The following is a 13578-nucleotide window of genomic DNA, read 5'->3' on the forward strand; positions in this document are numbered from 1 at the left end:
CACGTGAGCTTTCTAAAATGAACTCTGACCACGCACTTCAGGGCCTCCACGGCTCCCTGGAGCCTTCAAAACAAGGACTTCTCAGGAGGTCAGCAAGAGTGTTGTGTCCTGGACCTCAGCCTGCTTCATCAGCCTCAGCCTGCCCCAGCCTCTCCCCCATGTTGGGACTGTCCGGATGAAGCCCACCAGTGTCAAAGCTTTGCTGTGTCATCCTCAGGGGCCAGAGCACTCTTTCTTCCTGTGTCCAACTTCTAAACAGTCTTCAAGGCAATCTCAAATACTAATTCCTCAAAAAGGCCTTCTCTGATGCTCCTTAAGAATTCTGCCCAGGGTTGTTGGGGTGCTGTTGGTCTGCATCCTCCTGTGCTCATTGAGGTCAGGGTCTTTGCTCACTAGAGGGCAGGGTACCTGGCATGTGCAACGGCTTAGTAACTACCAATTGAACAATCCTGGGTGAAAGGTCAGGAATAAACCTTCAGAGGCCTTTGGGTAAAGAGCACTTATTTGTAAGTCAAGAGATCTGACCAGTAGATTATTCCGAGCTGTCACATCGCTGCTATCGGCAAAGTCATTTCCTTCCCAGACCTCTGTCTTCCTCATCTGTGCTAAGAGGAGCTTGTATTAAATGTCTCTCCCCTCCTGGGTTCTGACCATTCCCTTAAAGGACACTAACTGTCAGAGCTAACGAGGGTGATGGGGTGCTTCCATGTACGGCTGGGAGGGTGAACGCTTTAAAAATGTGGATACCCAGGTATGCAGCAATTTTACTTTCAGGACTTTTTACCTAAGGAAATAATTTTGGAGGTGACTGGAGATTTACATGGATCACGATCCCAGCACTGCTTCTAACAGTGAAAATAGGAAATGACCCACGTATCTTAACAAGAGAGGATTAGTGAATAAAACATAGCATCTCATACACAATATTATGCAGACATAAGAATGAAATAAATCTGTTTATTGACACAGATGTCCAGGCTAAATTAAGTATTAAGAGTCAGATTATAAAATAATATTTAAAGTATGTTCTTTCTTTCTTTTCTTTTTTTTGGATCATACCTTGCATCTTGCAGAATCTTAGTTCCCTGACCAAGGGTTGAACCCAGGGCATGGCAGTGAAAATGCCAAGTGCTAACCACTGGACCATCAGGGATAAGTATGTTCTTATCACTGTTTGAAATACATATTGGACTTCCCTGTGGTCCAGTGGTTAAGAATCCACCTGCCAATGCAGAAGACATGGGCTCCACCCCTGGTTTGGGAAGATTTTATATGCCAAGGGGCAACAAAGCCCAAAAGCCACAATTACTAAGCCTGAGCTCTAGAGCCTGTGTTCCACAAGTACTAAGCTCGTGTGCTGCAACTACTCAAGCCTGCACGCCTAGAACCCATGCTCTACGACAAGAGACGCCACTGCAGTGAGAAGCCTGTGCGACGCAACTGGAGAGTAGCCCCTGTGCCGCAGGCAGAGAAAGCCCACAGGCAGCAACAAAGACCCAGTGCAGCCAAAATGAAGTAATAAATAAATAAAATGCATATTACATCTACATCTACATATCAAATTATGAAATGGGATGATAAGTCAGTGCTAGGAATATGGGAAATTATTTTCCTTCTTGTTTCTTATTTATGTGAAAGATGACAAAGCTGGAAAGAAAAAAATTACCCATAATCTCACCTGTTTGTAAATAGTTTATTTATTTATTCTGTAACATTTCATGAATGGAAATACATTACAGAGTTAAAAAAAAAAAGTATTTTTCAAAAGCCTATAAAATTCTAGAACCTGATTCATGAAGAGCCACTTGTCTATGTTCACACATAGCAAGCCCTGGAAGAACAAGGCTGGAAGAATGGCCCCTTTCTCGTGGGTCTTCCTGGCAGGTGGGAAGGTACACCGGGAAGATGTTTCCTGTCCCTTGTTCCTAGGCTGAGAAATGGTCTGGGGATAGATGGCAAGAGTGAGTGCAGGAGGGTGTCCGGAGGTAGGAGGTGTGGGTAGACCGAACAGGACATGGGGGCCATGGTTGGCATGTGCCCAGCCTGACGAGGGCACAGGAAGGCAGATGAACACAGTCATGAGTTGTAGGGCACCTTTCCCACCGGCACTCCCTTTGCCAGCCTTCCTCTGGGTCTGGGCTGCGTCACCCTGACCACTAACCACAGCCAGCTCTGTTCTCTCCTGGTTCCTGAAATCTGGGAGCAGATGGAGGGGTTGTTGGAGGCAGTCCACTACCAAGAGCCAAGAGGAAAGGCGAGGAGAGGGATAGAGGAAGTTACCTTGGTCCTCAGACCATAGTCCCCACGTTCCTCTTTCCTGTAAAGCTCAACGATCTCCAGTCAGATTTCCTGTCCCCTTAGCCTGCTCCAAGAATGAGGGGCTGCCCACCATGGTTGGCCCCAGGGGCCTGCTTACTATTGAGCGTGGGGGAACTGTGTCCAGAGGCAGATCAGGCCATCATCACTCCAATTTCTGTTTCCCATTATTCCCTGGGCTGTCGGTTCCTAACTTTCATCCCTTGCAAAGGAACCCTGGATACTCAGTTGAACCAGAATTTTGGAGAGGGGGGATAAAATTTTGCACGCTTTGGGGACAGCACTGGTCTAGCACACATGGGGAGCTGAGATTCTCTGGAGGAGTGCCAAGTTCACGGGCTGGAGACGGTTTTGGTCCCTCCTCCATTGCCTGTTTCTCCCACATGAGGGGGCTGTTTCTGTGCTCCCTGGCCCCAGTGAGGGAGGAGAGAGACTTGAGTCTCCAGGGGCGGGACCCACCTGCCCCAGCCCTCCCCCAGCCTGGAGAACATAAAAGCCCAGGTTCAGCTAAGAGGTGATGCCAATACCAGGTGGAGCCCTGGAACTTTGGAGGTAGGGTCCTAGACTCTGTCTGTAGGCAGAACCCACTGCGGGGGCACTGGGTGAGAAGGAGGGGGTGAGGAGCCTGGGAGGAGGTGGCTGTGGGGCGCTTGTCTCCCCAGCACACTGTGGGCTTTGCACACTTCGTGGGCACGGGGTCTTGTTGCAGAGATGAAGCTGCTCCTGGGCTCCGCAGGACTCCTGGCAGTTCTGATCATGCTCCAGCCCTCGGAGGGTGTCCCTCCAGGTAACAGTTCAGCAAGAAGGGAAAAGGTGGCGTGTTAAGGGTAGTTCCGAGTCCCTGGGATTCCTTTCCTCCTTGTAAGCCACCCGGGCTCTGGGGCCCGATGGGGACTTTGGGTCCATTCCTGACCTCCTGACCTCTGTTCTGGGCAGCTGTCCCAGGGGAAGTGGATACCTCGGTGGTGCTGACCTGCATGGAGGAGGCCAAGCGGCTAGTGGACAAAGTCTACAAGGAGCAGCGGGAAAGGTGGGGCTTCTGAGTGAGGCTGTCCCCGGCCTTTCAGAGAAGGAACAGGCAGCGGGGAATGTGCGGCTAGAGGTGGGGCCCTCTGCCGGGCAGTCTTTCTGTCTTTGAGTGTGAAGATGTCTTCAAGACCATGCCTCCCATGGCCTCATCTTTGGACTCCCAGGTCCAAACCATGTTTACAAAGACAAACCTGCTTCCCAGCTCTGGGTCTTTCGAGCCCACAGCTCTGGGCTGGGGCCCTGCTGAGTGTCTCCCCCTCCTTTCTCTGGGCTCACCCCTCCTTCTCTCAAGCAGCATCAAGCAGCGGCTTCACAGTGGCTTGGCCAGCCCCATGGAACTCCTGTCCTACTTCAAGCAGCCAGTGGCGGCCACCAGGACCGCTGTGAGGGCGGCTGACTACCTGCACGTGGCCCTTGGCCTGCTGGAGAGGAAGCTGAGGGCCCTGTGGCCAGGCCGCTTCAACGTCACAGGTACAGTTCCCGCTACTATTCCAGCGCCTCACTCAATCCCTGTGGGTCTCCCAATCCCTCCTTCCGGGGGGTATCCTAGCATCCCCCCACTATGTCCTCAGACCACATCTCCCAAGCAAGGCTCCCCAGCAGTGGGTAGAAAACAGGGGCTCAGCTCCCACTTGCCTCCTACTTTGCCCGGTCCACAGACGTGCTGACCCCAGCCCAGCTGAACCTGCTGTCCAAGACTAGCGGCTGCGCCTACCAGGACCTGGGGGTGAGCTGCCCAGAGAAGGACAAGTACCGAACCATCACCGGGCAGTGCAACAACAGGTGCGGCCGCTGGGGGCCGGCCCTCGATGGGCGGGCGGTGGCTGGAGGCTGGGGACCCTACCAAGGGGTGTCAGCACCGTGTTCCTGCCCCTGCAGGCGCAGCCCCACGCTGGGGGCTTCCAACCGCGCCTTTGTACGCTGGCTGCCGGCGGAGTACGAGGATGGCTTCTCGCTGCCCTTCGGCTGGACGCCCCGGGTCAAGCGCAACGGCTTCCCAGTTCCCCTGGTGAGCCCCAGACGGGTGGAGGGAGAGCAGCCTGGCCGAGACCGCGGCCCCTGACGCCCGGTGTCCCACAGGCTCGCGCCGTGTCCAATGAGATCGTGCGCTTCCCCACGGAGAAGCTGACTCCGGACCAGGAGCGCTCACTCATGTTCATGCAGTGGGGCCAGCTGCTCGACCACGACCTCGACTTCTCCCCCGAACCGGCCGCCCGCGTCTCCTTCCTCACCGGCATCAACTGCGAGACCAGCTGCCTGCAGCAGCCGCCTTGCTTCCCGCTCAAGGTGCTTCCTCCCGGCCCCACCCTGCAGACCGCTGAGTCGGGGGAGGGGGGCATCGTTCCCCGAAGGGGCCATCTCTCTTCCTGCCCTGCTTTCCTTCCCTGGGTCCCAGCAAGCCTGGCCCTGACCGCCCCCTCCCCTCCACCCCCCACCATCTCCCACCCTCTCTGTGCTGAGGACCTTCCCACTGCCCCTCAGACTTCTGTGTGTAAGCGCCAGGGGCTCAGTCATCTTCCCTCCCGACTCGGGGGGGGGGGGGGCCCACCCCCAGCCCACATCACACAGAGCTTGGTAGTGGGGTTGCGGAGGGGCTGAGAGTGGACACGTGCAGAGTAGGTAGCAGGGGAGAGAAGGAAGGAAGGAGGGTACCAGAGAGAGGCGGACAGAGGCAGACAGGGGCCGGAGTGAGAGCCAGAGAGACAAGAGGGGGAAGGGAATGAAGAGGAGGCCGCCGGAGAGGACAGAGAGAGAGCCAGAGACCAGAGTCAGAGGAGAGGAGGGAAAGGAGGTTGAGGGGGAGGTCGGAGGACTGGCCAGCGCACCTCCAGGGGGGCCCAGGTCCCCCATGCCGGCCCTCCAGTCACCGCCCCTCCAGCTCAGAGGCGCTCTGCCGGTGGGACCTTAGGCTCATCCCTCGGGGGCCTTGAGAAGCCTTCCTGCCAGCTAAGGGGCCCGAGGGGCTCTGTTAACTGTCTGGGTTGCCCGCTCTGGTCCTGGGTTCCAGACGGCTTCCCTGGCGGGAATTCAGGGCCTAAAAAGGCGGGTGGACCAGAGAGAGCCACTCCTGACCTCTGTCTCTGGTCGCGGCGAGCCCGCGGGGCCTCTCTCTCTGCACCTCAGATCCCGCCCAATGACCCCCGCATCAAGAACCAGCAGGACTGCATCCCCTTCTTCCGCTCCAGCCCTGCCTGCCCCCAGAGCAACATCACCATCCGCAACCAGATCAACGCACTCACCTCCTTCGTGGACGCCAGCATGGTCTACGGCAGCGAGGACCCCTTGGCCATGAGGCTGCGCAACCTGACCAACCAGCTGGGGCTGCTGGCCGTCAACACCCGCTTCCAGGACAACGGCCGGGCCCTGCTGCCGTTCGACAACCTGCGCCATGACCCCTGCCTCCTCACCAACCGCTCTGCGAACATCCCCTGCTTCCTGGCAGGTCAGTCCTGGGCAGGGACCTGGACTGATGCAGGGCGCCCCCTACTGGAGCCACGGCGAGCCTATTGCAGAGCCCCTTGTGGAGTTAGCATTCAGAGAGACTGCCCTCACCAACTTACAGGATGTGAATCGGCTGTTGCCTTGGTAACAAGTTGGCTGGAGCCAGAAAGGCAAAACAAAAGCAAACCCCCAAAACGACAAGAACAAACCCCCCGAATTTAAGAAGGAGACTCAGGGATGGCCAAGGCGCCTGGCTCCATCTATCTAGCCCTTTCTCTGTTGCTCCCTTTCCATTTGGGCTCTGTGAGAGGGGAAAGCTGAATCCTCCAGGGACAGGAAACCAAAGAGACAGAGAGCAACATAGCGCCCTCAACCCTCTAGAACAACAGTATCCAATATGGCAGACACTAGGCACACATGGCTATTTTCATTTATATGTAATTTAGCTTAAATTAAAAACAAGCTTGCTCCACTGTGCTAGCTACCTTTCAAGTGCTCATTTCAAGTGTTCAGTAGCCCCAGAGGCTAATGGCTTCTATACAGGACAGCTCAAATGTAGAACGTTTTCATCCGTGCAGAATTTCTGTGGGACAGAGCTGCTCCAGAACATCACCACCTACCCACCTTGATTCCCGTAATTAAAGAGGGTAGGATTTTTGATTTAGACAACTGGCAGTCCTGGGGATAAGGTTGGAGCAGTGACGGTGGCCATGCCCAGAAATTTTACTTGATACGGTGTTTTTAACTATGAAGCCAGCAGTGGGTCTGAGCTCTCTGGCCTCTCAACCTCTACTCATGAAGGCTCTGCTGGCTGGGCCCTGGGGAGGAGAATCAGGGTCAGCCCCACTGTGGACTTTTCTGGGCAAGAGGAGAAGGAGCAGCAGTTCTCCACCTCCACATGGTGTTGAGTCACGTGTCCCCGGCCCGGTTGATCTTGACCTCTTGTCAAGTAATGAGAAGGAAAAGCTACTCTCAGGGAATTTCCTTGCCACCGACGTTTAGAGCTGGGGAGAACTGAACCCAGTGTCTTGCAGAAATGGGCCTGGTCCTGATCCTCCAGAGCAGGGTTAGGGGAGGACTAGAGGGATCAGAGGGTCACTCTTGGTTCTTTTGAACAGTCTCAGGTGTGGCCTTCAAACATCCTGTGCCCTGACTCCCTCTCCCAAGCAGGCTGCAGAGTTAGCATGTAATAAGGTGGGCATGGCAGTTCTGAGCAGGTGGTAGTGGCTTTCTAGAGTCCTGTGTTAAGAAGGATTCTGAGGTTGCATCCAATTTCTTTTTTTATATTAATTTTTAATTAATTTTTATTTTTGGCTGCACTGGGTCTTCAGCTATGTGCAGGCTTTCTCTAGTTGTGGCAAGTGAGAACTACTCTAGTCATAATGTGTGGGCTTCTCACGGTGGTGGCTTCTTTTGTTGTGAAGCACAGGCTCTAGGGCACGCAGACTTCGGTAGTTGTGGCACATGGGCTTAGTTGCTCCATGGCATGTGTGATCTTCCCAGACCAGGGATCACACCCATGTCCCCTGCATTGGCAGGCAGATTCTTAACCACTGGACCACCAGGGAAGTCTGCATCTAATCTTATCAGGAGTAAAGGCTGTGATCATTTGCTGTGTCTGACATGGGCAGGAAGACAGGGAGAGCCAACATGCATGCTACTTTTTTTGGCCTTCCCTGAATCAAGAAAATGCCAATCAAGCAGTGCTCATGGATCTCCTATTTTGTCCCAGGAAGTGTGTTAAACCCCAAGTGTTTGTGTGTGTGTTGGGTGGGAGGGTCAGATACAAAAAGGCACAAGCCATGGTCCTTGTCCTCCAGGTGCCAGCAGTCTCAGGTATGGGGAGGTGGCAAGTCTTGTGTCAGATCTGATGCTTAGTAGATGAGCATCCCCAGCTAGCACTGAAGAGCTGCTATGGTGGACCAGGGAATCGAGGGAGGCCTCCTAGATGGGGTGCAGACTGAGCATGGCGTGAAAAGTTGAGTGGAGATAAGCAGCATTTGAGGCCTTGGCCCCAGAGGGAGTTTCAGTGGAGCAAGTCCTTTCTGGGAGGGAGGTCTTAGGAATGACAGTAGCTTTTGCTTCCCCAAGGGGACTCCCGTGCGAGTGAGATGCCTGAGCTCACCTCCATGCACACACTCTTTGTGCGGGAGCACAACCGGCTGGCCACAGAGCTCAAGCGCCTGAACGCCCACTGGAACGGAGAGAGGCTCTATCAGGAAGCCCGAAAGATCGTGGGAGCCATGGTCCAGGTAGGCAGTCCTGGGCATCTGTGATGCCAGGGGTCGGCAGACTTGGGATGCCAAAGTGCCTCTGCCGCATCTTAGCTGTGCAAATTAACCCATATGAGCTATGTGAAAACACCTGGCAGATACTAAGTGCCTGACAAGGGTCACTTGCCTTTCATCCCTTCATTCCCAGGCTTGCTCTCCTTTCTACTTTCCTGTCTACCAGGAATAATACTGACAGGTTTAAACAGGTGGGTCTAAAATGCTGGGCACACAGTGAAAGTGGAAGTCGCTCAGTCGTGTCCGATTCTTTGTGACCCCATGGACTACACAGTCCATGGAATTCTCCAGGTCAGAATACTGGAGTGGGTAGCCGTTCCCTTCTCCAGGAGATCTTCCCAACCCAGGGATCGAACCCAGGTTTCCCACATTGCAGGTGGATTCTTTAGCAGCTGAGCCACCAGGCGTACAGTAGGTGTTCAGTAAATTCTTCTCCTTTCCTTCATCACATTGCAACTCTTGGCTCCTTTACACACTCCCTCTTCTTTACGGCTCTATCACAGCTCACCCACTCTCCTTATCCTCGCTTATCCCTGAGGGGTGTTCTCCCAATTTTGGGGAGAATATTTAAATGCTTTATTTATTTATTGTCTGCGCTACTTAGCTTTTGGGATCTTAGTCCCCCAACCAGGGATTGAACCTGAACCCCCTGCAGTGGAAATGCAGAGTCCAAACCACTGGACTGCTAAGGGATTTCCTTTCTCCCAAGTTTTGATGCTCCAGCATCCTCATCCTCTCCCAGGTCATGAACATGCACTCGAGTGCACACACCACACACATACACACACACACACACACACCGCTTGTTAATACTCCTCAACTTTGGAGTGGAGAGAGTTGCTGTTGCTGAGGGTGACCAGGGTGACCAGTTTTCCATTGGCACTAAGAACTTAAATGAGATTTGTTTAACTCTGAGAGGAGATTCCAGAGTCTAGAATCTAGAGTGTGTCTGTTCCCTCTCCTCTCTTTTCACTGCGAGAAATCACCTAGGGTGGCCCTTTTCCATTTTGCCTCCCCTCCTTCTGCAGATACTAGATTAACCCTACTGTGGGCCAGGCACTTTGTTGCCTACTGAGTAATTTCAAGAGAAATGAGATCCAACCCTTGCCCTCAAGGAGCTAGTGTGCTAGTTAAGAGAAGTGAGACAGGAATAACTCAAGGGCAAGGGAGCTATGAAAGGGCTCACAAAACCTTTTATTATTTAATCCTTGGAGAAGGAAATGGCAACCCACTCCAGTGTTCTTGCCTGGAGAATCCCAGGGACGGTGGAGCCTGATGGGCTGCCGTCTATGGGGTCGCACAGGGTCGGACACGATTGAAGCGACTTAGCAGCAGCAGCAGCAAGGCACAGTGCAGCATAATTACCCGTAATTTACATTTGAGGAACTGAGGCTCAGAGGGGTTAATAACTGGCCTAAGGTCACACAGCAGGCAAGCACTCGAGCCCTGTTTATGCCACTTGGTCCCACTCTGTGGGACCCAGGTCCAGTACTGTGGGAGGCAAATCCTTGGCCTTAGACGAGGGAGGGATCGCGCCGAGTAAGGAGCAGGTGAAGAATCCGCAGAGAGGGGTGAGTGGAGAGGCCACTCTGAGTGACTTTCCTTTAGATCATCACTTACCGGGATTACCTGCCCCTGGTGCTGGGGCGGGAGGCCATGCGGAAGTACCTGCGCCCCTACTGCTCCTACAACGACTCGGTGGACCCGCGCATCTCCAATGTCTTCACCAATGCCTTCCGCTACGGCCACACCCTCATCCAACCCTTCATGTTCCGCCTGAACAGTCGATATCAACCTATGCAGCCCAACCCCCGCGTGCCGCTCAGCAGAGTCTTTTTCGCCAGCTGGAGGGTTGTGCGTGAAGGTGAGCAAGACGCTGTCCGGGAGTGAGGGAGTGAACTGGCAGCCGGTGGGCTGGGCGTGGACTTGGTCACAGGGAGCTAGGGCGGAATACATTGTCTTTCCTTCCGTCTTCTGGGCATCTGATTTCCGGCCTGGTTCACTTGACTCTGCTTGCACATCGAACAACAGAAAGTGGGATGAGACAGCTTATAGGGAGCTGGCTCCTTCCTGTGCGTTGGGATCCTCAGGGACCCAGGAGGGCTGGGGGCATCTGAGCCTGACGAGTTTGAATGGCTTTATCCCCGAGACCGCAGAGCCTCAGTGAGGATCTGCCCACCCGGGGACCTTGGCGCCAGGAGCCACATGTGCTCAGCGCTCTCAGCCACTGCCCCCGGGTCCGGCTCGTTGCAGTCTGAGCTCAGATACCGAGCTGGACCCTTCCCCTGGCGTGCTCCTCTTGCTCCAGGTGGCATCGACCCTATCCTACGGGGCCTTATGGCCACCCCTGCGAAGCTGAACCGCCAGAACCAAATTGCGGTGGACGAGATCCGGGAGCGGCTGTTTGAGCAGGTCATGAGGATCGGGCTGGACCTGCCTGCGCTCAACATGCAGCGCAGCCGCGACCACGGCCTCCCTGGTGAGGGGGCTGCCCTGGCCTCCCGGGCCAACCCACCTCCCAGTCCAGCGCCTGTCCTCTCCAGTGCCCCCAGCTACCTGGGCACCCCACCCCCACCGCCAACCCTTGGAACCTTGCTCTTAGGATGCGGCCTGAAGTCAGGCCCCTGGGCCCCTCTGCCCCATTTCCAGCACCTTCCACCTACTTTGTGTTGCTGCTGCTAAGTCGCGTCAGTCGTGTCCGACTGTGCGACCCCATAGACGGCAGCCCACCAGGCTCCCCCGTTCCTGGGATTCTCCAGGCAAGAACATTGGAGTGGGTTGCCATTTCCTTCTCCAATGCATGAAAGGGAAAAGTGAAAGGGAAGTCGCTCAGTCGTGTCCGACTCTTAGCGACCCCACGGACTGCAGCCCACCAGGCTCCTCAGTCCATGGAATTTCCCAGGCAAGAGTACTGGAGTGGGGTGCCATTGCCTTCTCTGTTGTGTTGCTGGAACCCCTCAATAATCTCTTCCTCTCAGAATCCACATAAAATGAAGCAAAATAGATGGAGGTAGGTTTTCAGGGCAGTAGGGGCTCGATGTTATTATGGTGATGCCCTAAATTGTGTTGCTGGAACCCCCCAATTTAGGGCATCGCCATAATAACAATGAGCCCCTACTGCCCTGAAAACCTACCTCCATCTATTTTGCTTCATTTTGTGTGGATTCTGAGGGAAGAGATTATTATCACTTCCATTTTACTGATGTGGAGAAAGAAATGGCAACCCACTCCAGTATTCTCACCTGGAGAATCACATGGATTCAGTCCATGGGGTCACAAGAGTTGGACACAACTTAGCGAGTAAACCACCACCATTTTACTGATGAGGAAACTGAAGCTTGGAGAAATTCAGAACCTGCCCGGGTTCTCCAGCCAAGTCAGGGACAGAGCTGGAATGGGAGCCCAGATCAGCCTACCATCCTGCTGATGCCTGTGCTATGGGACAACTGGTATGGGGCTGATCCTTCCAGACACACTGCACCCATCGCGGGTCTGAGATCTCCACAGGGGCAAGGAGATGCTCCTGTTCTTGGACCCAGCAGGAGTGATGACAATTTAGGATTTACCTTAGAGTGGGAAGGGTAGGGGAAGACAGAGAGGCTCCTGGAGAGACCCAGCTGCGCCCAGGCTCCCGGGGAGGCCAGAGGATTCCCCGGGGGGTTTGTAGACGGGTAACAGCCCCTTTGTGCCCTCCTTTCCTGCACGGACCTCTGTATGTGGCCTCACTGTGTTGGGAGGGTGGCCTTTCTGTGACCCACCCACAACCACTCTCCACTCCTCCCATACAGGGTACAATGCCTGGAGGCGCTTCTGTGGGCTCCCAGTGCCCAACACGGTGGGTCAGCTGGGCACAGTCCTGAGGAACCTGGACCTGGCGAGGAGGCTGATGAAACTGTACCACACGCCCAACAACATTGACATCTGGATAGGCGGCGTGGCCGAGCCCTTGAACAAAAATGGCCGCGTGGGCCCGCTGCTCGCCTGCCTCATTGGGACCCAGTTCAGGAAGCTCCGTGATGGTGACCGGTGAGGGCAGAGGCCCCGCAGCTCTGCCCCTGCCCCTGACCCTTGGGGGACCCCCCGCTTCCTCCTGCTAGAAGGATCCGTGATTCTCCAGTGTGTTCTGGGGAGCCTCAAGGTCGTCACTGATGTACCCTGAAGCTGTTGAGGGTGCAAAAAGAGGGCTCTGTGGTTGTCAAGGAGCGGGACGAGAAAATGCCACCCTTAGTAACTGCTTCTCCGGGCCCCAGGCGCGGTCACGGGGCCACCAGTCTCCATTGGAAGGTCCCGTCCTTGCTTCCCGTCGGCCGCTGCTCCTGTTTTCATTCCACTGTGGGCCTGACCTCTGTCACACCCAGTTCTCACCTGGTCCGAACTGTGCCTTGGGGAAACTCTTAACAAGGTGTCCCTCTCTGGGTGGACAAATGAGACACACTCCCTAGATCCCGTCTCCCCGCCTGGACGTAGCCCTGTCCAGGGCCCAGGGTCTCATGGGAGAGTGGGCCCGTCTGCCATTAGTGATACCTGGAGGCTGCTGGGGTGGGAGTGGGTTGGGGGGGGCACCTGGGCAGCTGTGAGTGGGGCTCTATTTGTTTGAATCCCCTCTTGGGCTGCCCGAGGGCCTGAAGCTCTCCTGTGCCGTGGGGCCGCTGTCCACTGTGGTCCTCTGTCAACCAGGAACAGCTCCAGCCAGTGGGTGTCCTCCCAGCCCAGGAGGGCCTCAGGCACAGTGGCTGTGGGTGTTCCCGTGCAGGTTCTGGTGGCAGAACAAGGGCGTGTTCAGCAAGAAGCAGCGGCAGGCCCTGGCCAAGATCTCCTTGCCCCGCATCATCTGTGACAACACAGGCATCACCCTCGTGTCCAAGAACAACATCTTCATGTCCAACAGATTCCCTCGGGACTTTGTCCGCTGCAGTAGGGTGCCAGCATTGAATTTGGCTCCCTGGAGGGAAAGGAGCTAGAGGCAGGGTAAGGGGGGCAGCGGGGAAGTGAAGGCTGGGCATCTCCCGGCTGGCCGGTTGGGTCCACAGAGCTCTCCCTTCTCTAGGTGAGCCCCTCCCTGTTCTGGGTGCCAGCCAAAGACACCACTAACAACTGGATATTCGTGTGTGTGTGTGTGTATGCGTGAGCACAGTGAATCGAAATTGCATTTTGTGCGTGTTGCATGTGAATGTGGGTAGTGTTTTGTGTGCTGTGTATACATGAGTGTGTATTTGCTGATACCAGGTGTGTGGAAGGCAGCAGAGTGGATTGGTGAGACGTACAGGCTAAGGAGCCAGACTGCTTGGGTTCAGATCCTGCAGCCTACCGGCTGTGTGACCTTGAACAAGTTCCTCAGCCTTGCTAAGCCTGAATTTCCCTTGTAAATAACTGCTGTCATGGCTCCTTAGAGGGTCCATTGCATCCTCTAGTATTGGGTTTATTGAGCACCCATTACCTGCCAGGCAGTGTGGCCCGCATAGGAAACACACAGAAAAAGTCAGACACCATTTCTGCCCTTGTG

At 55.0% G+C, this 13578-nt stretch overlaps 1 protein-coding gene across 1 annotated transcript; it reads left to right on the forward strand.

Annotated features, from left to right (window-relative positions):
* The first annotated feature begins 2945 nt into the window (after positions 1-2945).
* On the forward strand, positions 2946-13036 carry MPO (myeloperoxidase). Its single transcript, XM_055580146.1, has 12 exons — positions 2946-3103; positions 3253-3346; positions 3641-3816; positions 4005-4128; positions 4225-4354; positions 4426-4632; positions 5470-5788; positions 7879-8039; positions 9684-9939; positions 10384-10554; positions 11864-12101; positions 12829-13036. Exons 1-12 carry the CDS (start codon positions 3028-3030, stop codon positions 13034-13036), a joined length of 2160 nt encoding a protein of 719 aa, XP_055436121.1. The 5' UTR covers positions 2946-3027.
* The last annotated feature ends 542 nt before the right edge of the window (positions 13037-13578 follow it).

The sequence above is a fragment of the Bubalus kerabau genome, chromosome 4 (genome assembly GCF_029407905.1).
Source record: "Bubalus kerabau isolate K-KA32 ecotype Philippines breed swamp buffalo chromosome 4, PCC_UOA_SB_1v2, whole genome shotgun sequence".
NCBI classification, from domain to species: Eukaryota; Metazoa; Chordata; class Mammalia; order Artiodactyla; family Bovidae; genus Bubalus; species Bubalus kerabau.